The sequence below is a fragment of the Hakea prostrata genome, chromosome 2 (assembly GCF_041222555.1).
Source record: "Hakea prostrata isolate BN-2017 chromosome 2, UWA_Hpros_2, whole genome shotgun sequence".
Taxonomy (NCBI): Eukaryota; Viridiplantae; Streptophyta; class Magnoliopsida; order Proteales; family Proteaceae; genus Hakea; species Hakea prostrata.
In genome coordinates this window covers 62,586,754-62,612,138 of record NC_142601.1, presented here as the reverse complement: position 1 = coordinate 62,612,138, position 25,385 = coordinate 62,586,754, and the positions used below count along the sequence as shown (strand labels likewise).

General features: G+C 37.9%; 3 protein-coding genes and 1 non-coding gene across 4 annotated transcripts; all 4 read right to left on the bottom strand.

The window, feature by feature from the left end:
* Window positions 1-771: 771 nt before the first annotated feature.
* LOC149025531 (UBP1-associated protein 2C-like) lies at window positions 772-8,225 on the bottom strand. Its single transcript, XM_089145742.1, has 2 exons — window positions 6,775-8,225; window positions 772-2,723 (listed from the first exon to the last, which is right to left on the bottom strand). Exon 1 carries the CDS (start codon window positions 8,081-8,083, stop codon window positions 6,776-6,778), a length of 1,308 nt encoding a protein of 435 aa, XP_089001868.1. The 5' UTR covers window positions 8,084-8,225; the 3' UTR covers window positions 772-2,723; window position 6,775.
* Window positions 8,226-10,871: 2,646 nt separating this feature from the next.
* LOC149025530 (U-box domain-containing protein 45-like) lies at window positions 10,872-13,383 on the bottom strand. The gene is made up of 2 exons (XM_089143135.1): window positions 12,837-13,383; window positions 10,872-11,940 (listed from the first exon to the last, which is right to left on the bottom strand). Exons 1-2 carry the CDS (start codon window positions 13,259-13,261, stop codon window positions 11,085-11,087), a joined length of 1,281 nt encoding a protein of 426 aa, XP_088999261.1. The 5' UTR covers window positions 13,262-13,383; the 3' UTR covers window positions 10,872-11,084.
* A 1,004-nt stretch (window positions 13,384-14,387) lies between these two features.
* On the bottom strand, window positions 14,388-24,368 carry LOC149025528 (Adaptin ear-binding coat-associated protein 1 NECAP-1). The gene is made up of 15 exons (XM_089145741.1): window positions 23,954-24,368; window positions 23,737-23,849; window positions 23,064-23,113; window positions 22,677-22,910; window positions 22,318-22,470; window positions 21,244-21,339; window positions 21,113-21,137; window positions 19,416-19,519; window positions 17,956-17,987; window positions 16,132-16,232; window positions 15,978-16,050; window positions 15,822-15,853; window positions 15,293-15,383; window positions 15,018-15,129; window positions 14,388-14,923 (listed from the first exon to the last, which is right to left on the bottom strand). Exons 1-15 carry the CDS (start codon window positions 24,217-24,219, stop codon window positions 14,636-14,638), a joined length of 1,770 nt encoding a protein of 589 aa, XP_089001867.1. The 5' UTR covers window positions 24,220-24,368; the 3' UTR covers window positions 14,388-14,635.
* On the bottom strand, window positions 20,101-20,171 carry TRNAG-GCC (transfer RNA glycine (anticodon GCC)). The gene has a single exon. It is a non-coding gene; the product is annotated as a tRNA-Gly (tRNA).
* Window positions 24,369-25,385: the final 1,017 nt, after the last annotated feature.

The window sequence follows — 25,385 nt, the reverse complement described above, 5'->3', positions numbered from 1 at the left end:
TTTAATGAAGTACTTTAATTGGGAAGATTTTTCTGTTGGGTAAATCCGTTGATGCATCCTGGGGGCACTTCTCTTCATTGAAAAATAAGTAAAACTCGATTATCAAATTTCATACAAAACCAGCTCTTTCTATCTAATCAACACAGTTCACCGGAAACCAATTGAATCTTGTCTTGTTATATCACTGGATGATTCAACGCCGCGATGATGCCCAAAGACAATCTGAACTTTCTTGGAAGTATAATTAACAAAATAAACTTTTGGATACTATTTTATCCATTAATAGGATTCGATATGATTCTTTGATGAACATCCACTAGAAACAATACTTGAATCAACCGGAAACCGAACCACCACCCTTAAGAATTGCTTGAAAACATTTACAACCCAGACTTTCCGCATCCATCAAATTGGGAAGCAACCACAAAAAAATTATTTGCCAACCCACATGAAGCTTGGGGTATGGAGATACATGCATGCAATATCTCACAACAATCCATTTGATAAGAGATGCCACCAGACATAAAATGATTAACGCTGAAATCAGTAAAAGATTCGATTACAAGTTCGGGTCTGAGTTCTGGAAAAAGCATATCTAGTAGACAATATCTTGCTATCATTTTTATATATCCCCTGCTTTGCCACCATCTAAACAGATTCATCTGGGCAAGCCAAATCTAATTAAAATTTTCCTGCACTTTCCACAGAGCTGCTCAAACTGGGTAATTTCAACGTCAATCCATGCCTTTGCTGGTCTAACCACTCAAGACGTGACCACATAAGCTGGCTGCAGGGTAAAAGCACGGAAGCAAAACTATTGCATAGTTCATTGTGCAGTAACCAAAACCTCCCACTCGCCGTTCATTCCACCCCCACACCAACCCTCAGCCCAAAATAAAATAAGAGAGAGGTAGAGAGAGCAAAAATTCCCCATTCCCAACAATATGGCTTAAGAAAAAGGAAACAACCATAAAACTCCACTTCCCCTTCCTACCTTTGTCAGAATTAAGCACATTATAGTTAGTCAACGAGAGGAACAATGCCATAAAAAGCATTAGAACACAAACTATAATAGTCAGTTCCCAGTCCCAAGACATCAGTCCCTGAGACATATATTAGTGCAAAAACCAGAACACATGAAAACTCATTACAACATAGCACAGGAAGTAACCTCTTCAGTTTTAAGAAACTACAATTAGAAGAAACATTGATCTCGTGTTTTTTCTTTTTCTTTTGGGGTAAATAATCTAATGGGTTTCAACATGTGTTATGGAGCTTATTGCAAATTTTCTTTACAATTTCATCCCAACGTTAGGTTTTGAAAATATAATAATATTTTAAGAAACTTTAGAGTAGAAAGACTAGTACACAATCCTTTGAACATTATAGCAAATTAGGATTGCTAATTGATATTGGCAAAGACCAACAATAAACCTCATTCTAGCCTACACGTAACATGAATGGGAAAGGCAGAAGAAAAACAATTTAGCTTTACTGCCAATAATGATGAAATTTTTAATGCACCGGACCAAGACACAAAGTTCAATTGCAAACAAATTGAATGCACATCAAACATCACCTGGAAACCAAATGCAGTAACCAACCAATCCCAACTCAGCTTACACTAACCTCAAATTTTCAAATGCTACGACTTCACAAAAGTACCCAATTTAAACTAACTTCTACCTCAAAACTTTAATAAACTACAAAGTCACTTAAGTACTAGGCAATGCAAGTGATGATTGCAAGCAAACACTCAAGTACCCAACTCACACACACCCCCAAGCTCATTATTAAAGGACACTGTACACCACATTCAGTGGCAATGAGAACGCATTAAGAGATTCGAGGAAAATATTCTCCAAAGATTAGTAGCCTCAAACTCAAAAGGAAAAAAGTTTCAGACAGATGCAAAAATAAACTTGCCGAAAAATAATTACATGACATTTAGATGAATTACCAATTAAGAGTCCACATCAAGAAATTCCACACCATAGGCCAAAAAAATAATTAGAAGATATATGGCACACCCGACAAGGTAATTACACAATAAAACCCATGCATTAAGATCACTGAGCTAGGATATTCTTAATTACTCTGATGATAATGAATTTAAACAAGAAACTCATTAATAAAATCCTTGGGTAAAATACAAATAGTTCGTAATGACCAAACAATTAAAAATCCTTTGGTAAAGTAGGGTAGGGTAAGTACCACCAATCAGGGAAAAAACCTTTGGCAAGCATCTTTTAAATCTTTAACCTCAGAACATATTCGAAAGTTCTAATTTAGAAACACTAAAAGAAAAAACATAAAAATGAGTCCACCAAGCCAATTGTTGTTCTAAAACCCTCAAAATTTGTCAACCTAAAAGAATAAATGCACGTACTTGTGCACGACGCAAATGCCAACACGAAGAAAATTATGTAATAATATTTTTATCCATCAATAGGAACCCAGAGAACCTTTTACCGTTCAAATACATTAAAAAGCAATGTAGCATATGGCTCCTACAAATAGGTAGAGAACTTTCCGCATACTAAAACTAACCTAGCTGCCAATATTGACTACAAGCCACAGAAAAGCAAACCACATCTTAAAGGGGCACAGAAGAGAAGCGGCGACAACAGTACAGCCAACCATTTCATCAAACCAGAGTTTACATTGTCTGCAATTCACCAATAAGCATTTAAAGCATGTGCGCCCAAGAAGCTGTCAAATACCTGAATCAAACACCCATTCAAACTCAATCCATCATTCCACATTCAACATACAAAAGAGGTATTCGAGCTACAAGTTCAAAATAAAAAGACCACTTCAGAGGTAAAAGAAAACCCTGGAACACGATCATATGATTAAACAACAGTTCAAGCAGTCCAAATAATCAATAGTTACAGGCAGCTCAATAGCAAACACTTCCAAGCAGACAAAAACTCAAGGACACTGACGGTCACAATCAAACCATAAAAAACATCAGAAAATTAGGACATCAAGCATGTACCGTTGACCATTTAACCTACACTGACAGTATAAAATGTGAATTTAGGAACTGAAAACTTTCAGAGGACAGTTATGGGAATAAATTACAGCAACAAGTGTGAAATGACAACAACCATTGATTACAATTGCAATTGCAAAACCATGGAACTTACGAATAAACAAATCCAACTTAAGAAGAAACAACGAAAATGATGGACAATGTTCAACAGTAGAAAAATCATGGTGCAAGCTAGATGACACATTAAACCAAGAACATTCAATGCTCCCAAAGATAGTCATGTCTATAATGATAAATCCAATAGCCCCATACTTCTATTATCACTCCAGCCCTCCTAGCCACCTTATCAGGACCAAGGTTTGCAAGATCACATAGACACTGAACTTGCTATCACCTTCCAGACAAAGCATTTTCTAGAATATCTAATACGGGTTCCAAGCAAATAACCATAAACTTTAACATATATTACCATGCAACAAACACTAAACAACATCACAAGACTCCAAAAAGGAGAAAACTGAGACCCTTATTTCCCACTATGTATAAAACATTGCATTGTCATGATCAAACTGAAAAGAAAGGAAAACTTTAAATGTTTTCATAAGACAAACCAAAATATATAGTTAGGGGCTTCACTGTGAGTAGGTTACAACACACAGAAATCCCACTCACACAAGTACCCCATGTCAAAAATTTATCTCTTATGAACTCATATAAGCATAATCAAGTAACTATGCCAAAAACAAACTTCAAAATTCAAATTTACCAATTTTGAGGATATATCAAACACAAAAACAAAGGATAAGGCAATGAGACACAAGTCAGCATTGACAAACTAACATACAAAGACCGCAGACAAACCAAAATTTATTCAAGCGACACCAATCAGACAATAGAAACAGGGATCAAGAGAACATTTAATAGCAAGGAGACAGGCAACATTGCAGTACTCAAAGCAAAGTACAGCAAGCAGGTGTTTGGAACATCAGCACATAAAGCCAGAAAACTACAAAAATAGTTGATCAAAAAATTCTACACAAGCCAAGGAACCATGGCAAACAAAATTACTATTAGTTTTGGAAGAGAGGAAGAGAAAGAAAAACAAAAGGGGCGCAGAAGGATAAGACAAATGCAACTGACTAGTTCCCAGAATAAATAACCGAGGTGAAGTCAAGTACAGTTGCAGTAATTATCATGGATAAAGAGTACGAAGAGACAACATGATGGTAAAAATGAATATGAAACCCAAAAGGCACATAAATATACCATCAAAAGTAAAACATATATCAACAACTCCAACCAAAACAGACCAGCCATGAAAGAGAAAAAAAAACACAGCTCAGGAAAAGAGGTAGAAAGCCAAGCATAAGAAACACAAACATTAGTACATCAATTACATCCAACAAAAAGGTAATACTTCAGAAATCGTAAAAAATACAGGTCCCATTTTAAAATCAGATTCAAATGAAACTTATTAAATATGAGAGCTGAAGAATATCATGGGTTTGAATCAACAGTTTCTCAACAGAGTAATAGATCATGTTATTAATCTTACGAATCCTACAGGGGGTCAAAGATACTTGAATCTTTGATGTCATCTTCACCATTTTCGGTGTTACAGTCAATATTAGAGGAAACAACACCCACTACAGAAAATAGGGTTAAATGCTCGGACATCCCAGTTGCATTTTGAGTTATTTCAAGACGACCCACGAGATTAAATGTATCAACTGCAATTTTAAAGTCTACTCAAAAAGACCATTTAACCCTCCTTTATTACTGACTCTATCCTTTTTTATAATTTTTTATTTTTGATCTACTACTTTACATCTACTTCTTCAAGGAATGCTGTAGTGGCATCGCATGTAACTCCTCCCTCCTCTCACCTCTCTGCTCTGTCCCCTACGCCCCCTTCTTCTCAAGGGACCTAGCCTGGACACAAAACTTCAGGTAAACGTTGCAAGCTTCTGCCTTTCTTTCATGCAACAGCTGATTGTCCAAAACTGATGTCAAACAGTGATTAAACTATGCTACTACAGGGATTCTGCAGAACAACAACCAGCCAGATCTGAATGTGTTTTCATAACTTACAACAGAGACCAATCCCAGGCCAGAGTTTTGTGGAATTTAAATTGCTTAAGGGAAGTAAATTTTTTTCAAATTTGGAAAGAGGAGACCTAGGGACCAATGGGACTTATTCCATTAGTTGGTTTTCATTTGACCTCTTGGGATCCATCTTCCCCCTATTCTACTGCTTTTTCCTAGTTGCATGTTTTTCTCTCTATTTCTTGCATGAGACTTGGCATTCTACCACATTGTGCAGGAACACCAAAAATGTTTCAAGAAAACCTGTGATCCAGGCAGAAGAGCTCTCATGTCCGAGCAAGTTTCACCCCCAAAGCATTACTAGTGCCGACTAAATTCTCAGTTGAGAGAGAAACTACCAGTCTGAACCATTTCAAACGATGCAGCCATATCACAAACTTAGTTCAATTAAAGAATGAAGTGGAGAAGACAAAGTCTGGTAAAAATAAATAATAAATAATAAAAAGAAAAGTGGCATGCTCTCTATGAGGCAGGGGAAAAACAATCATTGATCTTCTTCATTTCTTCTCCATGAAGGACCTGACCAGTAGTTATTATGCTTTTGGGGTAAAGAACAGTATGTCTCCCTCTGCTATTACACACTCATAGTTTCTATTATTCTTGTCTCATCTTCTATTTATCCTCTCTCAAGCTTCACTAACCAAACCAATCTCCTCCAACGCAATTTTTCCCATCTGATTTCCAAAACCCCAACTGTGACCAACGCTACCCATCTCCTCCTTTAAACCTAAATTCCAAACCAACATTGTTTCTTCAACCATCACCACCCATATTAAAGCTATGAAGCTTGAAATGCTTTGGTTCGCTGCTCAATTAATGTTCATGAGTCTACTATGCAGAGGGTGGAAAGGAATTCAAAATCTAAGATTGGCTGGTGTGTCTTCAATGCAGAGGGTGGAAAGGAATTCCGAATCTGAGATTGGCTGGTGAGTCTTCAATGCAGAGGGTGGAAAGGAATTCCAAATCTGAGATTCGCTGGTGAGTCTTCAATGCAGAGGGTGGAAAGGAATTCTGAATCTGAGATTGGCTGGTGACTCTTGTAGGCAATGAAGAAGAAACAAGATAAGAACAGTAGCAACGCTGAAAAATGTAAGGTCTCTGAGAGACCCAGCACCAGCTTCCCAGAATAGTTACACGTGAATATGTAATGCACCCCCTCCAAAATCATTTACTCATCAAGTCTTTAAACAACTGGGGATCTTTCAAAGATGAAGAAAACTAGAACCAAAAAGAAAACCAGATTTGGGTAATGTATCCTGAAACTAAAAGATGGATTTGGCAATACTAAACGATGACTTAACTGCACTGACCTAATAGAATCGGCTAATGTTTAATTTACGCATGAAGTTAAGGGAATTCCAAATAAATTTATTGTCTCATGGGGTGTTTCTTTACGTCAATTTAGTTGGGCTGTCTGAGCATTTAACCCTAGAAAATATATGAGTAAACTGATTGTCTCTACATTCATCATTCATGCAGTAGATTAGGCACAATTCCATTAGGAGGCCAGACAGCAACATAAACTACACAAAGAAGCAAACTGGGCAAAGATTCACAACAAAACTGCACCAGAAGACAATAATAATAATAAATAAATAAATGAACCGAACTGAAAACACGGGGATAAAATTAACAGAGCAAGAAAAAAAAATTCTAAGAAAGAAGAATACCTCAGTAATAAGGAGGCATACTCTGATACATCCCACCGGGTGGTACCCTAGGCACTGGCGACGTCCCTGTAGGCGGGTTATGCTGGCTTGGATAGGCAGATGAAGTCATCCCATACGGTCCACCTTCTGGATAATTCCCAGAAGGCATCCCAACCGTAGTTGGAGGCAAACGATACAAAGAAGATCCTGTACCACCCAAGCCACCATAACCTCCCGAAGTAGGCCCACCATACTGAGAAGCCCCGTATGGACCACCACTCAAGCCCGCGCCGTAGCCACCTGGGGCACCTAACGAAGATGGAACCTGACTCCCAACAGATAGCCCAGGAGCACCAATCGACGACTGTAATGTCGAATTCAGATTATGGTGATGGCTACCCAATGGTGGTGGCCCCTGATGACCACCGGAGAAACCGCCGTAACCAGCCAAACCGGAAGGATGACCACCGTAATGAGAAGTAAGACTGTTCGGCATGGAAGACGGTGGCGGCATGCCAAGGCCATCGCCAGCGATTTCTCCAGGAGCAGCAGTGGGGGGCTGGGCGCCTCCGACAACTACTCCAGGTTGACCAGGCTTCGCCTTTTTCCCTTCACTCGCCAATTTGCAGATTAACGTATGCCCATCAATGTTCTTGGTCGCATCAACAAGAGAGGCATTTGCAGCCTCAGCAGTTTTGTAGACGAATAAGGCAAACCCTCTTGACTTTCCGGTTTGCTTATCAAACCCTAATGGCCCCTCCTCTATTTCCCCATAAGACGAGAAGTGAGCAAGCAGGCGATCCGCAGGCATATCTGGTGGAACATTCCCAACATAAATCTTACGCATTGACACCTCAATTGCCGGTGCCATATTTGCGGTAGGGCCTGAAGTCCCCGGAGCGGCGAGCTGAGTGACCGTCATCCGACCGTCGATCTTCTTACTGGGCTCCTTCAAGGCAAGCATAGCACCATCGATATGCTTGAAAGTGACAAAACCGTAACCTTTGCTCTTCCCTGTAGCCTTGTCGAGGATAACCACGGCTTCTTCAAGATCACCGTATTGTGAGAACAGAGTGCGAAGTCCTTCGGTGGTAGTGTCCCAACCAAGACCTCGGATGAAGAGTTTGCGCTGGGCCGGATCGCGATCGGCAATGGCACGGATAGCATCAAGAACATCTAAGTGGTGAGCGGCGGCATCTTTAAGGATATCAAGAAGCTGCTCTTGAGTGAAGGGTTCGATGATCTTACGAGCGTCCTCTGTTGTTATCCTCGGACCTGAAACGGCGTCACCATTCTCGTCCGCCTTCCTCTTCTTGGTAGCAAGATCCATGGATTCAACGATGGTGTTCTGAAAGAAAAGAATTCTGGGGCTGTCTAATCGCAAACCCTAACCCTGAAAAGTGTAAACCCTCCAAAATCAAAATCGAGAGAAACCCTTCTTTCGTTGGTTATTGGAATTTGGAATATGCCGATTCTACTTTACCCCGAGTTAAAAAGACGGAACAGCTTGTGCGTACTTATGCCCTACCGAAACTTCCCGTCACGTAAACAAAATTAAAAGACGAAAAGCCTATTTCGGTAATATAAAAACCGAAACTTCTCGTAACCGGCCGATAAAAAATGATAATGGAAAAAAACCTATTTCAGAAATAGCTTTCTATCGAATTGCACTAAATACAATGAGTCAGTACAATACAAAGTTCAATACAATACCTGTTGTTGCAGAATTCGGTCCCTCCTGCTCCAAACGCTCAAACCTGCAATAATGTGCTCGACTGATGTAGTTGAGTATCGTCTCCAATGAACAAGTTAGTTCAGACGAATAAAGGAATGAAGCTCAATCTCTCAATGTATTCAATAACTTAAGAGTGCATATCTTATGAAGATAATCATACCTCTTTATATAATCTTCGTAAGTCGATTACAAATAGGAGTTCCTGTTGTAGAGTTGTGTCAGGAACCAACCTCTTTATTGTTAGTTCAATTTCACTTAAAAGAATAAATCTTAACTTTGAGGTAGACTCAAAGTTAAGTTCGAATCATACTTGAGCGGTCAAACCCAATATATAAACCAGGTCAAACCCGGACCTTTCAGTTTGGGTTCGACCATAATATCCAGATACGACCACAACAATACCAATACTTTTAACATCGCCCATGAGTCCACAAGGCCTGCAACCAAACATATCTTGATTCCACATAGTAGGCTTTCTACTTTTATTCCACCATCAACTCAATTGCTTGAACAAGTTAATGGTGCATTACCAAAAAAGAACAAAAAAATTTACACTAATGATGCATTGACTTATTAGAAAAACAACAAGCGATGAAGATGGGAAAAAGGAAGTTGGTTTGAAATGCCCGGTTCTCTACTCAAACGAAGAGTTGATTTTTCTATTGACTAGTGGAGCTGAAAGCCAAATTTTTTATGATGAGATCCTATCAGTTTCAGTGCTCCTGTTCAAGATGAATTTGTGAAGTATGTTCAGCTAGTGGACTTCCGTTACAAGGCTGGAGGATCATAGGAGAAAGAACTCCTTTTGCTTGAACAAGTTAATGGTGCATTACCAAAAAAGAGAAAAAAATACACTAATGATGCATTGACATATTCATCATAAAAAACCAACAATTAATGAAGATGGATAAAATAAAGTTGCGTTGAAATGCCTCGATCTCTACTCAAAGGAGGAGTTGAGTGTTCCATTGGCTAATGTAGCTTTTCAGAGACATGATGATCTGAATTGGAAACAAACAAAGACTAGAAATTTAGGTGTGCGTTGTTTCCCGTGATCACCTTCTTTGATAGACAATTTGCCTCATTATATTTGAATTAAGTGATCACCTTCTTTGATAGACAATTTGCCTCATTATATTTGAATTAATTTCATCATGGAATTGAAATTGAAATTGAAATTGAAAGAAATTTGAGTTAATGGGTCAATCAAGTGAAGTATGGAAGAGCTCAGAGATACCCTAGACATGATTAAAAGTATCCCATGATGCAATATGATGTTTGTCGATACGTATCATATTGGATGCATATTGATATGTCTCTCTAATGAATCACATTAGAATACATTGGTCAGTACAATATAATACTCAATACGAAACAATATTGATACTTTAAACCCTAAACAATACGTCTCTTAAAATCACTTGACTAATATAATACTCAATATCGATATTTTAAACCTTGACTTCGGATAAGTAGTTTGAGGAGCTATGGGCATACCTAACAAAAGCTCTTAGACACACTCATAAGAAAGAGTTATCATACCTAATTGAATGGAATTGAAAAAAAGGTAGGTATAGGTCTAAATTTTCTTTTATTTTGATAAACTAGCTAGATAGGCCTAAATTGACCATTGAACAAGTAGTAATCTATGCTTGTGCTAGGATTAGATGCTTCTATGACTGCTAATAAAGATGCCTAGAGGACAAGGACCCTTACTAACCCCTTGAAAGAGATGCTTCCAGAATGCTATTTTGACTGTCTCCCACTTACCATCATTTATGCTCAGATTATACTACTATCACTTCTCTTGTCTCTTTTATTTAATCCAAATCCAAGTAGTCAATTCCATTGAGTTGGGTTAAGGTTGTGGTTGTTGATTCAATTGTGTCTCTCTTTGGGTCAAATTTTGAGAACATTTCATTGAAATATTACAGCCTTACAGGATTAGGACCATGTGACTGAAGTTAATTTATACATTAGAACGAAATTTATGCTTGCAGAAGAGGAGGTTTCTTACGGATCATGTAAGGGTCTATTTGGTTATTTGAATCCAGAGATTTCAAATCCTTGGATTCATGAATCGGAGATTTATACATGTTTGGTTGTACAACATCCCAGGATTCATGAAATCTAGGAATTTCACTTTTTTGCCTAAAAACGTGAATTACGCTATTCTTGGATATTTGGTGAAATTCATGAATTATGCCATAAGTATAAAATTGATTAAATTTGCGGATTCACGCGGAGTAACCCGATGGAACTACTCTATGAACTTCGATAGATTTGAGGTTAATCAAAAAAATAAATTTTTGAACCATGAAAAATCTATAGATTTGAAATTTCATTTCATTTCCAATCCCTTGGATTCATGTCATGTAACCAAAAAGGCCTTAAAGTAATTGAGAAATGACTCTTGAAATCAAAATTATTAAATGAACTTTAAAACTAAAAAAGGAAAAATTCTTTACAACAACTTAGGTATCTATGGGATATTGCACGGCGCACGCATGCAAGTCTTCTATGCTGCATCAGTTTTCAGTTTCCTTAAGCTTTTGGAATTTACAGCACCCTACATGAAGACTGAAGGTAGGCGTGCTTAATAAGGCAAGCTCTTAGAACTCGAACTAATATCCAAAGACTTGAGACTGAAATAATCAGGAGCAGCTCTTGCTCTTCTTGTTATCAATTCCATATTCTTGTCTAGACTTTGTTTCACCATGTCCTTCATCATTAGTTTATTCCCTTCACTGGTGATCTCTCTTTCATTGATAAGGAAACTGTCCATGATCATTCCAGTCTGGGGCCCAGAATGGGCTCCTATTTTCATTTGCCTTTCATCTTTGAACCATTGCAAAATTTTCAGTGCTCTCTTCTGCGCCAGTGGAGTCCCCAACAAAGCCAGTTCAAGAAGAACTGGAACAATTCCTAACTTTCTCATCTTCTCCCTTTGTGCCGAGCTTCGATGTGCTAGGATCATCAAAATGTAAGCAGCTAACTCCTGACACTTGGGTTCTTCTTCCCATGTCATAATCTTAATAAGGCTTTCTGGCACCAGAGGATCATTTTCCATGGCTTTCTTACCCATTACAGTCACCACCAAGTTCCCCAAAATCGCAAGAACTTTCTCCGTAGCTTCTTTTACCAAGCACAGGCTCATTAGGGTTGGTACCACACCGTTAGAAATCAAAGGCCCTACGTTGTCTAGCATGGTGGAGAGGTTGTGTAGGGCCCCCAGGCAAGCTTCATTAGTTTCAATGTTTCCCTTTGAATTAAGGATCCCAATAAGAAATGGAAGCATTTCGGTCAAGGAAATGGGGAACTGAGCAGTAGCTAGAGCAGAGATTGAAACCAAAAGTGTGGCGAATTCCTGTCGTGTCAACTCACCTAGAGTCTCAAGGTTAGTTCCAGGCAATCTTTTGAGGATCTCTGCTTCAACCATCAGAGCCTTGTTGCTGAAAAACAACACATAAAAGCATATCAATCTTTAACTAACAAGGTTGAAAATAGGGATCAGAAGGATTTGTTTCAATTTTATTGGTACTAATAGAAAGGATCGGTTTGATTATACGAAGAACAGAAACAATAAAATAAGACAGTTTGGTGGAATAATAGAAAAGTCAACAAGACAAGGAAATTTGTTTTCTAACTTTCAAGATTGTCTGCATGCTCCAATGGAATCTGAACCACCACACTATATGCTATCGGTTCTTACCTTATTTGATTTAGAATATGTTGTCCTTAAGATAGAAATAGGAATACTGTGACATTGCAAGTCACCCTCAGACGAATCAATGGAGTAATCTCTGATGGATTACATCCGCTCAAAAAGAAATCAGCGCCTCTATCGCCAATCACAGACGGTAATATTTTGGAAATTGAAACCAAATCCATTCACGTGAGGGGCCAAAACCCGCTCACGGGGAAAGAATGTAGGGCTAGTTCGATACTTTTAGGAAAGCAAGAGTCTCCATCACTCGCTAAAATCCAGCGAAATAACCAAAATCTCACGAGGATGGTCTGTTGATTCTTTTGTCCGATTAAAAGAAAAAAGTTAAAATCGCTGGAAGACGAAAGTGTTAGTGGCAGAGCATATACGGTATTTCGAATATCCGGCGACGGCGAAGAACGCCAGTTACCGGAGATTATTGTATGAATCGAAAATTGAATAAGTTAACCAAGAAAACACAGGGCGTGTACTGTTTACGGCGTAAACTTCAGAGCTCATCTCATTGCTCCGTTGCTCTAGAAGACTAGAACGAGGATCGCGTTGCGCTAATCACGCAGCTGCGTAATCTAGAATTGAGAATCACGTATCAGATATCAAATAGATGATTAATAGATTACTTACGTGTGACTGCCGTTAGCAAGTTCAATTAACGCCTGAACCGCCAGTAACCGGCGGTCTGAGAGTTCCGACTCAAGCATCGACACGAGCGATGGTATAACGCCAAGAGCAGCGAGCGACTTCCTAATCTTGAGATCCTCTGCAGCCAATCTCTTAATTTCTTTTGCTGCAACGTCTTTATCGTCCAGGCTTCCAAAATGAAGTTGCTTTACGGATCTCTGCAACACGATCAGCTCATCCTCATTTCTGCAGTCACCTTCGCTTCCCTTAATCTTCGCTTCTTCTTCTTCTTCGGCTCTGGACATATCGAATCGATTGGAGAATTTAGCACACTTTCTTGTTGCCTTCAGTTGAATAAACCGTAGGATGCGAGAGAAGAATCGAAAGTTTGTAGAGTAGGAATAGGATCGCAGAGTAGAATCAGACATTTTTGTTAGCTTCACAATCACACCTGATTTATTCAAAGAAGAGGTAGCTTTGGAAAGCAAAAAGGGAGAAAGATACACAGAGATTGAGCGAGGAGAGAAAGAGGTCAGAGATGGCGGGAAGGGAGGAGTTAGCAGTAACAGTAAGCACATGCAAGGCGGAAACGTTGCTTTTAAAAAGAAAAACAAACAGATTTTTTAAGACAAACGGAGAGAGAAAACCAATGTCTGTCCAAAATAGTACCAAACAAAGTCCTGAATAATTGTTCTACGAATCAGACATGGGTAGTTGAACCGAATCGAATCAATCGGCTCAGATCGATTCGCATTTCCACCGGTCCGTATCATTGGTGCTTGAATTGGAATCCAAAATCCAAATCAATTCCTGAGACAATTCCATTTTCACCCCTTTGCAGATGAGAATCAGTTGAATCGACCGAATCACCGACCCAGACCAGAATTGGTTCTGACTGCTTCGGTTCCTGATTTTGATTTTTTAAATTCTGGTATTGACCCACTCTCGAAGAAAATGTTCATATTTGTTTCGTACACTTGCTAGGTTTTGATTTTAGGTGAAGAAACACTTGTCAGTTTCAATGGGCGTTTTCTGAATCCCCACCTGCCAAGCATGGGGTAGATTTTAATTCGAATCGGTGGAGGTCGATTGATTGGAAAACAAACAGAATTAGAAAGAACAAAAAAAAAAGAAAAAATGCAGCTGAAAAGACTTTGATAAAATAGATAGAATTAAAAGAGTGAGAAGAATGAAGTTGATGAACAACTGAGTCACAATGAACAGGCTACAGATTACCTGAACTGGGAACAAAAAACACACAGTTAAAATGATTATCCAAAAAATCCTGAAAGGAGAAAACCACCATGCAACACACCTGCAAGGAGTTCAGAATCGCAGCAAACGGGAAAGGAATGGTATGTTAGCTACTAATAAATGTTTTGCTATGGTAAGTGAACAGGGACTCCTATGTGAGCAAGTCCTGATTTGCTTTGCTCAGATCAATTTAGTGATATGCTCCATAGTATAAATATATAGCCACTGAGAACTGTACAGTTGCAGGTCTGCTTGCTTGGGTTGGTCAATCTTTAATTTCAAAATATGAATCGTAGAAAAGAAAGACTTGACACAGTCAAAATGACGCATAAACACTCTGCCTGCAGTGAAGATTTGATTATATCACAAGATGTACACAATTCGATCATAAAAGGAATTCAAAAGATACAATATTTACGATGCTAATAAGCATAAGGTCACAAAATAAACTATGGTTCCATCAACCAAAATCACCCCATTCACTTGTCAGCTTGAAACATGCAACCATTGGGAGCTTTTAAAAGAAAAAGAACCTATCAAAACGAAAATCAGCCTGCTGCCTGAAAATCCCCAAAGTCATCTTCTGGGATATCTTGTTTTGGCTGATGATCATCGGAAGAATGGGGGACCTCATCCTTGTTGGTTCCTTCAAGACTGGTCTTTGATTGCACATTTGGAGAACTCTGAACAACACTAGTAGGTGAAATTGGTGCTGGAGGGGGTGGTGGTGGCCTGAGACAAATCGTGGATTCTTTTCTGTTTGCCTTTTCATCCAAAGAAAGATTGTTGAGACCCTGCTCAAAGAATGTGGATTTGACAGTACGCTCTCCTTTTGGCTGACACCAAAATGCACCAAACAGTTAATCATTCTGCTTTGATTTACAACTTTCCAATTGGACATTTTACATAAAGAGTTTCAAGAGACCTTACATTCTTTATTTGGAGTACAAGAGTTTCCCCTTCTTTCAGACTGTAATCAACTGAAGAAGTTTGCTGGTAGTGCTGCTCCATTTCCTCAGCAGTCTTCTTTTTATTCAGATATCTTACAAACAATTAAAGAATACAAATTTCAAGGGATTTACATTCCTTGGTAGTTCATTAGTGTAATCCAAGATGCATGCCACAAAATCCAATCACGTGGAAATTGACTGACAAGAATCAAGAGACAAAAGAAAAAACATATAAAAGAATGAATGTGGGGATACTTCATATGGTCATGAAGGGCAGCTTGAAAATCATAGGCTTGCGCTCTTTCTCTGAATCCAATACCAATGAAAGCATGCCGAAGACGACCACCTAGATAAGTAGCATATCAACAACCAACAAGTGCATAACGGATTACAAAAGGATAGCCGATAACCAATGTAGAAAAATAAAACAAAACTAGCAAAAACTATTAACAAGCATCATGCTGCTGTTTGATGAATGAAACTTATATTACTGCCCTATACATTTACTAATGTTTAGTTTTGCACCATCAGTAATTTCCCTGAAGAAGAGGGCTGAAGACTATTAGCACACCAAAGGGATTATAATTAGAAGTATTCATCCAAAAAAATACTAGTTAGAAGCCAAGTTCAGAAAATTATTTTCCCTTCATCTCAATTAGATTTCTTTATTCTTTTTCCTTCTTATACAGAAAGTTGTTGAGGCTAGCTTTCTGACAGGACTTTTGGCATCAGCGCATGCATGGTAATTCAAAATAGAACAGAGGTAGAAGGAAGTTTATCTTACCAATGTTCTCTTCTACGCGTAGCACGAAGTATCTGAATGAGTAATGATTAACCAATTACAAAATAGATTAACGATAATACTGGGTAATCAAATTAAATACTAATAAGTAAATAGATAAAGATGAAGTGATTAATTTCATTGACAAGTGGGACTAACCTACTGCTGTCAATTACAGGTTCAACAGGATGCGGCTCTCCATTTCTCAGATATGCACAAGCATACGGCTCTCCTGCACCAGAAAAAGAAATGCTAATCGGAAACAACCTGACGAAAAACCAGACTCAGCAACCAAAAGAGAGCAAGAATTCACCTGTCGTCTTATCCTCAAGCCTGATAATGCACTCCTCACCCTTGCTAATAACCTTCAACGCCCCTTCCCATTGCCATTTGTTAACATCCCATTCATCAGCCCTTTAAATACAGTTAACTAGTAAGAAAATAATTATATTTTCCAAGTCCATCTACAGTAGGAATCAACACTGTATTTGGACATCTTTATCTTAGTGTATAAACATTGGCATCGATATCAAAAAAAACAGTGCTGATTATACATTGACGGACTAAGAAAATATGTGAAAATGGAAAAGAATCAACATAGTGTCCATAGCACCTATTTTTCTCTTGTCCCTTTTGATAAATGGTAAGTAACAGTTTATTACAATGGAAATACAAAGCATAGTTGTCAAGACAGCTAGGCAACCCAAGGCGGTGGAGAGCTGCCTAAGCAATAAAGGTGCTAGACTAAGCATCGCCTGGGACCCCTAAGCATGCAGTATACACATAGTACTTATGGCATAAATATAATGTATCAATCATTTTCAAGCCTTGAAGGTTACAAACAGAGCTTGTAACTGTACTATCTATTGCTTAGAAAATAAAAGAGAAAACAGTGCATGATAGACTCTCTAACTTGAGTCTATCATAGTTCTGCAGTATTCTCTCCTTCCCATCATCTCTCTCTTCTGAATGTAGGTGAATTACACTATACCTGTGGCTCTATTGCTAGCAATCTCTTGCCTTCTATCTTTAAAAAAAAAATCACCACCTGCAGATCTTCTGATTGATCTGCATTACACACACAATGTACATACCTTAATTTCATCTGCAGCAATTCTTTGCTGATTCCCAGGTTTCCTTTCTACTAATAATGAAATAAAAGAAACAAAAATAGTGGAAAAGAACCATTTCTTCCACCTGATAATGTTGTCACACTGTTAGGGTCAATCAAGACATCATGTTGACTCAATGAGCATTCCTTACTATATTTATGTAAGTCATACCAAGACTGAGTTGTAACTTGCATCACAGTTCACAATATCAGCTGAACTACTAACTTTCAACTGTTTCTTTCTGTTTCGATACGATATGAAACAGGGAAGTCCAGATTCAACAACTTTTGTCATTCTGGCAAAATTCAACCAGAGACTTATACACTAGACAATATTTTATTGAAAATTTAAGGTTTTGTCCCTTCAACTCAGAGCTTCAGAACTGCTACAAAGCCTCAAACTTATAGGAAAATTCTTTTTAGGAAAATTCTTCATTTTCTGTCGGAAATATTTGTTGGTATTGTAACTACTTTTGGCACTGATTGTAAACATTCTATTCGAAGTATTGACAAAAATTTTATCATATCCAACCTACAAAATGGAGGTTGATAATAGGGTGTGCAGATTGACAATAGATGCTGCCATTTGATTACAGTTTTTCAGAGACATGAAATGTGAACCATCAGGGTGGTTTCATATGTCACTATTTCTAAAATACTGCGTCTGCTAGGATTGGCATAAAGATCAGCATAGGTCTCCTTTGGTCACGGTGGATATGCTCCCAATGAGTTTACGCCAGCCACAAACAAGTGTGCTAATAAAACTGGGGAGGGTCTTTTGTGTTCATTAAAAAATTCGCTTATTAAATATGAGTTAGAATTATATAAGGACATGCATTATTTAGAGGAGATGGATGCATTGAAAATGTGAATATTACAGGAAACAACAGAAGCATCAGATTACAATATCTCAATACTCACAATTTATACAATGACCATCATATAATAGGTTACTACAGATACCCACCAACATAGAGAGGGAAAAAGAGATGAACATGATGATATGTCAAGACTCAAGATACTAACCTATAGGAAGCCACACTTTTCCGTGGTGGAATCTGTAGCATTGGATAAATTAAAGTAATCAGCCTGAGGTTACAATAAAATCCAATACAGTCTATATACCAATAGAGAAAAGGCATAAAACAGAACAAGTTAGCAAGTGCATCAAACGGTACAAAAAGATTCGGCAGTCACATTTCAGGTAAGCAGAACCAACTTCAAGAAAAATTTTAAAAAACATACTAGTATCTCTGGGATTCACTTTTTAGCAACATATTCCCTGTGCATAACTGTAGCGTCTTCCTTTCTAGTTTCCAACAACCACAAAGAAACATCATCTTGACTTGGATGTAGCATACCAGGTACTTAGAATATTCAAGTCAGAGAGAGGGGGTTGGGCGGGCTTAAGTTCTGTCAGTTTCTCTGCTAGCCCTTTGCACCCATTCACTTAAGATTTCTGAGATTTGGTTGTATTCCCAACCCGGCATCAAAGTTACAAACATAGGGACTCCCATTAGAAGACAAATTTGTTCATCAGATATTCCTTTCATCACAGAGTTCTTGCTTATAGTTAATAGTTAAGTGCCTTTGATCATTTTAACCTAGGAGCCTTTACGTTATTATTAGTTTATTTGGTATGGAATGCATGCATGTCTAACTTTAAAAACATCAGGAAAGATCTCATAAATTTAAGTAAGGTGAATGTGTGTGATGCAATTTTCAACATCCAAGAACAAAATAATGTTTCAGCAAGTGTCATCCATATTAGAAGAGTCCAGTGATAAAAGAGTATGTTAAGGATAAATTGATTTTTGTTGAGCAGTTTCACATTTTCTAAAAAACTGGTAATCAAGCAGTGGAACACTTTATGGATACCTTGCCTAATTCAGAAGTTACCCAAACAAAGAAAGTGCAGCACACATAACCAGTTAAAGCACACACAGACAGACTCTGCCGTCCTGTGCAGGTAAAGTTCAAAGAAATAACAGTCAAACTGAGATTCCAAAACTAAAATGAAGATGCTAGCTTGCTTAGTATTGAGCACCCACAGACCCAGCTTATGTGATGTGATATTCACTTACCCACCCAACAACTATTACAAGCTTAGTCTATCCAAAAAAGACAAATTCACAGATTTCCTAGTACAGATATAGTTATCGACAAGAGGATGTCTCCAAGAGATAGTAAGATGTTTCATCTCAGCAATCATTAAACGATACTGTTTCTTCTATCCAGTGTGATCATAGGTGAACTGGCGAAGTAGCCAATGAATAAAAACCCCAAAACCCCTGGTGCATTTATCCTATTTGAAACAGCAATTCAACAATTTGCTGATCATCTAACAAACTTTAAATTAAACATCAATAAAAAAATCCATACATTAATGATTTGGGAAAACCAAAGGTACGCAACAATATAAGTACACCGAAAATGCAACAGAAAATCCAATAACTAAATCAAAAGTAAGACAAAGAGGAACTTACCAAATAAACGTAACACTCAGAAACTTGAAAGAGTACAAGTTCGATCGCTTCAGTTTTCTCATCCTCCCCTTTCTGATCTTCCAATTCATTCAATTTCTTCCCTTCTTTCTCTTTCTCCATGATCGAAACCACAGAGCTAGATTCTGTCAACGATATCGAGATCAATACGAAGAATTCAAGTTTGTCGATTCGTCTTTAGTTGGAGTGTTAAATCGGGACAAATGGAAACATGAAATGAAAGGGGAATGCAACTGCGTTGTTTGGTACTGAGATCAGTTCGTATCTCGCCGTTGTAGCGAAACGACCGTGAACAAGCGAGGTCACTGGAAAACAGGGTCGTAAATAAATTATCAGTGAAATAATCGATTTATCGACGGTCGATCTTGCTTGAAATCTCTAACGATTAACATGGATCACGATTTGTCGTTGTCAGCACCGATAAAAGGGACGATCCAGATTGAGTCAACATGGGGAGGTTGTTGGATGGAGAATTGCAGGAAACGTATCGTGCGCCGCCTTATCAATCAAGGCATAAACGGATCGCGGCTTCCACAAGGTTTCTTATGTGGAGAGTGGAGTACAGTTTTTACAATTTCAGAATATTCGCACAAGCGAATTTGAAAATATAATAAACAAATAAAGGTATACGGTATACCGTATACTTCCTATAAAAAATTAAAAAACCTGCACCAGCCGGGAATCGAACCCGGGTCTGTACCGTGGCAGGGTACTATTCTACCACTAGACCACTGGTGCTGACATGTTCGATGATAAGACATTAATTATTTAATTTGTATATAACTTATTCAGAACCGAACTTTCAGCTGTAGCAAAGCTCAAAAAGTAATCTAGTGCTAGATAATATTTTGTTGGTTACCAAAAGAAGAAAAAAAAAGAATAATAGTTTGTTTATGTTATGCCCATTCATCACCTCTTTCTCCTTTTACAGTCAAGGGGTTGAGGACTGACTTTTGACCATAATATTAAGCAATAAGTTAAAGCTACGCCAACCAAAGCTTAGCAAAGCAATTCTTACCACAACTTCCGTGAAATTACATGGTTTGGATATTCAGGACCAGATAACATCACAAGTTCATAAATCTGGGTTCATTGAAGTGCTCAAGAACTCACCTTGGCCTTTCATTCCCAGTTTGTATATTTAAGTTCAGCCAGCAAGGCCCCCTCCCCCTACCCACCCAAATTCAAAAAGATATAACAAGAAGTCAAATAAGCTTTTTCTCAATCACCAGCTTGGAAATATAAGCAGCCCCCATTGTGTTGTCAAGTGTAGGGGCACTAGTTACAGGATCAAGACTTGCAAAAGACATCAATGTCTACATATTTAACGATAATACATTTGATGGTACTAGATGATCACGTATCCCCGCCAAGAATCTGATGGACTTTCTTCAATTACTGAAACTGCGGGTCATACATTAGTGAGGTACAATCCCCAACACAGTCCGGTGTCTTGGGTCAGTGAGCACAGAATGCACATTCACAAATCCAGCTCCTCTCATAGTCTCTTCTATATCAGTTGTGTAATATTCATCTAGAAATGGTTCAGTGCTCTTCATTAAAGTAAATAACACTGGGGATAGCTCCTGCATTAAAGGCATCCGTAGAGGCTTTCAGATTTCAAGTGTCTTGTAGCCATTGGAAGGACAACCAGCTAAATGTGAAAAGGATAAAGAGACTAACCTGGAGGATCTTTGATTTTGGCTACACAAGGGAGAAAAGAAAATGGTCAATTTTGATTTGAAATCTTGGCAACAAGGCACATTAGAATGATATCTAAAAGAAGATACATCATAGATGGTCATTGTACCGAGTTATCAGTCAAAGCAACGATGCCTCCAGGCCGAAGAAGACGGAATGCTTCCTTAACTAGGCCTACTATTGCTCTCCTAGGACATTCATGGACCTGAGAAGTTGTTAAACCAATTAAGAAGCTCAGTTAAATTTTTCTACAATGCTGAATTTAGTTGCATTGCAGAAGTACATCTATTTTACACCCTTGCTAGATTTTACTACATGCATCACAGATGTATAGAACTCTTAAGTTCAAACCCCAAAAGAAACTCTACATTTGCAGCCAATGTGAAATTATTGGAAATAGTATGGATCATAGGTAAGAATAGCTGCTACAACTCCATTCCCTCCTTTCTCTCTCTTAAGTGGTATTGAAACCTTTATTCGATACCAACATTTTCAAGACACATACCATGAATAAAGAGTACCTGCTAAATATTTCATTAAAATGAGACATGAACTCGACATATCTGTACGACATAAAATCCTAGACTAGGACTCCTCTTAAATTACAAATGCTCCTCAAGTAATTAAAATCTATTGTCTTGTAATAAATTTATATTTCTAACAGACGCCCATTTTATTGAAGCTCTCAAAGCATGAATTCCCTCCTTTTGCATTTGCACCACTTGGAAGTATATATAGACGCTGACATAACTGTGCATAATGGTCATACCAGATACCACACGAGAACATCCAAATATCAAACAAACCCCCCCCCCCCTCTTTTCTGCTAATTGTTAATTTGTCATATCTGAGGAGAATTTAATTGAGGCTTACCAAAGAGGTGCTGATCCTTGGAAAGTAAGTCACCATTCAGCTATGCATCTGACTGAATTAATGAGATGACTTTCCAAGATGAGTACCTCTAAGGTTTGTGTTGGAAAGAAAATACGATAACAAAAAGCCAAGCATTGCACAATAAAGGGCTAGAATTTCACACCATGCATGCCATGAAATTTTATTCCCCCTGAACATCAATTTTTGCTTGAGAAATAGGAAATTACGATTTACTAAATTAAAAATCGAATTCCTAAACTGAACAACAGGTCATTTTATTGTACAGATCTGTTAAAAGCATGAGACATACCAGAAAGGCAAGTGAAACAAGATCAAATGATTTGGTTGGCAAGCCTGTGTTTTCACCATTTGCATGGATCCATTTGATTGGGTTCTTTCGTGGGGCTCTTTCCCTCTCTTTGAGTTGAGCTACAGCAAGAAAATAAGGTGATAGATCTAGCCCCTGTAAGCATCAAGAAATAAATTGGAACAAAATTAAGCTTTTCGTTAAGGGAAAGATACATTAAATATAGCACTTGATAATTTGTTCAAAACAGAAAGAGAAAGCAAAATGATGCCCACCTGTTATTACTTCATATTTCATACTCTAAAGTCTCAAGTGAACTAATTTATTTGTCTCAACAACTTAACAAGAAAATAAAAACTCACTGTGGTTTTTGCTTCAGGAAACTTATCCGCGAGAAATCTTGTGCTCACACCAACAGAGCATCCGACATCTAAGATATCTTTGATCATGGAACCTCCAGAGTATTTTAAATGATGCTGCTCAATTGCTTGAAGCCAATTTCCACGCAATATTTGATTTGCTTCATCCAACGAAGAAGCATAAGGTATCGCTCGTTTCACCATTGACAAAGTTGCAGCTTCTGCTTCTGCTGCAGCCTGTCAATTACGGTTCAATTATATTCATTCTTGGTTTTGCAAATTGGAAACTAGTCCCAGAATCAAAACCAACCCAATCATTTGGCTACAAATTGCAGTTCAAAGGTAAGATTTATCATAAGCATGCAAATGGATAAAAGAACGAAGGTTTACCAGCCATGACAAGTTTCCCTCATCATACGCATGGAATGGTTTCAGATAATCTGTTCAGGAGCATTCACCCCATCATTTCCTTGTGCTTTTTCACATTTTACAAAATAAAATAATAAAAAAATGAAAGGCATCAGAATCAGTTGAAAAATTAGCATGGAACTGTTTATTCTACTCCAAATTAGGGCTTGAGTTCAACTCTCAACATATTAGATGTAACAGTCACAGTGGTACCAGTAAGAATGGTTCTGTTCCATGATACCATGGGCATACATGATAGAAAAGTTGGAAATTTTGTCATTTTTTATAGGGTTCTTCAAAACAAGGACAGTGAAATATGAGGAGTTCAAGAGCAAAACAGAGGATTTGAGATAGTTTATATGAAATAAGATTAATGTGTGGACAGTCAATAGAAGAATTAAGAATAAGTCATTGTATGAAATTATGACCAAGGAGAATCTTCCAAAGAGAAAGAAGAAATCAGCTGAACTCAGTTGTAATAAGCATTTCTGAACTTCGGGAAACAATAATGCAATGATTTTTGAGCCATAGAGAAAACAAATAAACACGCACACGCACACAGAAACACACAAAAGTGCAATAACCATTAGTTGAATCAGATGCTTACTAGCAAAACTAGCATTAGTCAAGAAAATGAAAACAAAAAGGAAATTACAGTCGGGGTAAACGATAGAGTGATCTTGGATGTGGTCCATCTCCTCATAAACTTTAGATTCCATAATCTCTCTCGTCATTTCTCGCCATGGAATGTTTGCTTCTTCAGCCGTTCTGTTCTTCCACCCAGTACCAATTAAAGAAGCAACATTAACTTGAATTTCTAACTTTCCATATTAAATGTGATTAACTTGCTGCAAAGCAGAGTTATATCTTACCGGATAAGTACCTGACGAGCGCTGAGCTTGAGGATGGAATAGAGTGGCTTGAAGGAAATAAGTGCTCCAACCAACCGTGACAGAGGCGTCTCCCCTGCCCATCTCGGCCTCTCCAACTTTCCCTCCTCGAACGAGACTACTTGATTTTGCACCACGACACCATCTCTTCTTCCTCTTCTCCTTCCGGGGTTGATGCTTCTGGCGGGGAAAAAGAGGGAAAGGTCACTGGTCTTGTAATGGGTAGTTGGTCCGCACAGCATTGCCATTAGGGTTTCCTTCAACTCACCTAAAGCAGTTACGTTGCCATGGGGCTGGAGAAGGGAAAGATAAAGATAGAGATCGAAAGTCTTATCAGTAATCAGATCATAGAGTTGCAGATTGCAGGTTCCGGCTCAGAAGAAACCATAAAAGGCGGTAATCTATCTGTCATATACGGACTCTCGCTCATCACTTGTTTGGGCCCGGGGCAGTAGATTTTGAATCTTAAATGCCAATGGCATCCGAACACGTGGATTCGAGATATTAAGCACAACGGCCGTTCATCCATGGAATGGACCAATATCATGTTCATTTGTAGATATTAAATGGTGGAAGTCTATTTACAAATTACAATCATTTTTTTCTTTAAATTTAATCACAACTCTTTGATGTGATTAATAAATAAATTTCTATAATTTGATGTGATGTTGGAGATACATGTTATACATCTACAAGGAAATGGATTAGTATCCATGGATAGAACCATCTAGTATCTGTCTAGTGAGACGTTAGCTGGAACAGCATTCAAATGAAGCATGGGAAAACCTCGAAGGGTTGCTCACTTGGCAAAAACAAGGCTCGTGATAAGAGTGACAAGATTGAATTCAAATCCCCTCATGCCTATATTATATTTAAATGATATACGTAAAATTAACTTAAATAAACATATTAATTGATACTACGAGAGAAAAAAGAAGTAAGTGTTGATCCCAGAGACTTCTAAGCTTCAAGTCTGAATCACTTCCCTGTCGATAAGGGTGTAAACGGATCGGATTTGGATCACAGAGTGGTAATACCATAACTGCATCCTATTATATTCCAACAAAATTGGATAATCTTCTATTAGTTTTCAGACGGATTTAGTCGAATTTAGATGATAATCAGATATTATTTCTTATGTAGATTCTTCTAAATGGGCATAAATACAAATTAAATATAAGTTTTCTAACTATTTTTTGACATCTTTACCATTTTGTTTGCAAGACTAGATTTCAAATTTAAGAATTTAGTAAGTTTGACAATTATTTTAGTAGAAAACCTAAAAATTTAGTCACATGTCTCCAGTAAAAATTTATATAAAAAATCAAATAAGTAACTTAATTGAATAAGTTAAATGGATGCATAATAATCGATAAGAAAATGTATACCATATCCACATCGTATAAGTAACTGA

What these genes read in the sequence shown, in the direction of transcription:
- LOC149025531 (XM_089145742.1), bottom strand. Translation starts at nt 8,083, where the DNA reads ATGGATCTTGCTACCAAGAAGAGGAAGGCGGACGAGAATGGTGACGCC.
- LOC149025528 (XM_089145741.1), bottom strand. Translation starts at nt 24,219, where the DNA reads ATGGCAATGCTGTGCGGACCAACTACCCATTACAAGACCAGTGACCTT. An exon ending in ACGCGTAGAAGAGAACATTG is followed by an intron (nt 15,384 to 15,821) that starts GTAAGATAAACT and finishes CTACTTATCTAG; the next exon opens with GTGGTCGTCTTCGGCATGCT. An exon ending in GCCCTTCATGACCATATGAA is followed by an intron (nt 15,130 to 15,292) that starts GTATCCCCACAT and finishes ATTGTTTGTAAG; the next exon opens with ATATCTGAATAAAAAGAAGA.
- LOC149025530 (XM_089143135.1), bottom strand. Translation starts at nt 13,261, where the DNA reads ATGTCTGATTCTACTCTGCGATCCTATTCCTACTCTACAAACTTTCGA. An exon ending in CTTGCTAACGGCAGTCACAC is followed by an intron (nt 11,941 to 12,836) that starts GTAAGTAATCTA and finishes GTTGTTTTTCAG; the next exon opens with CAACAAGGCTCTGATGGTTG.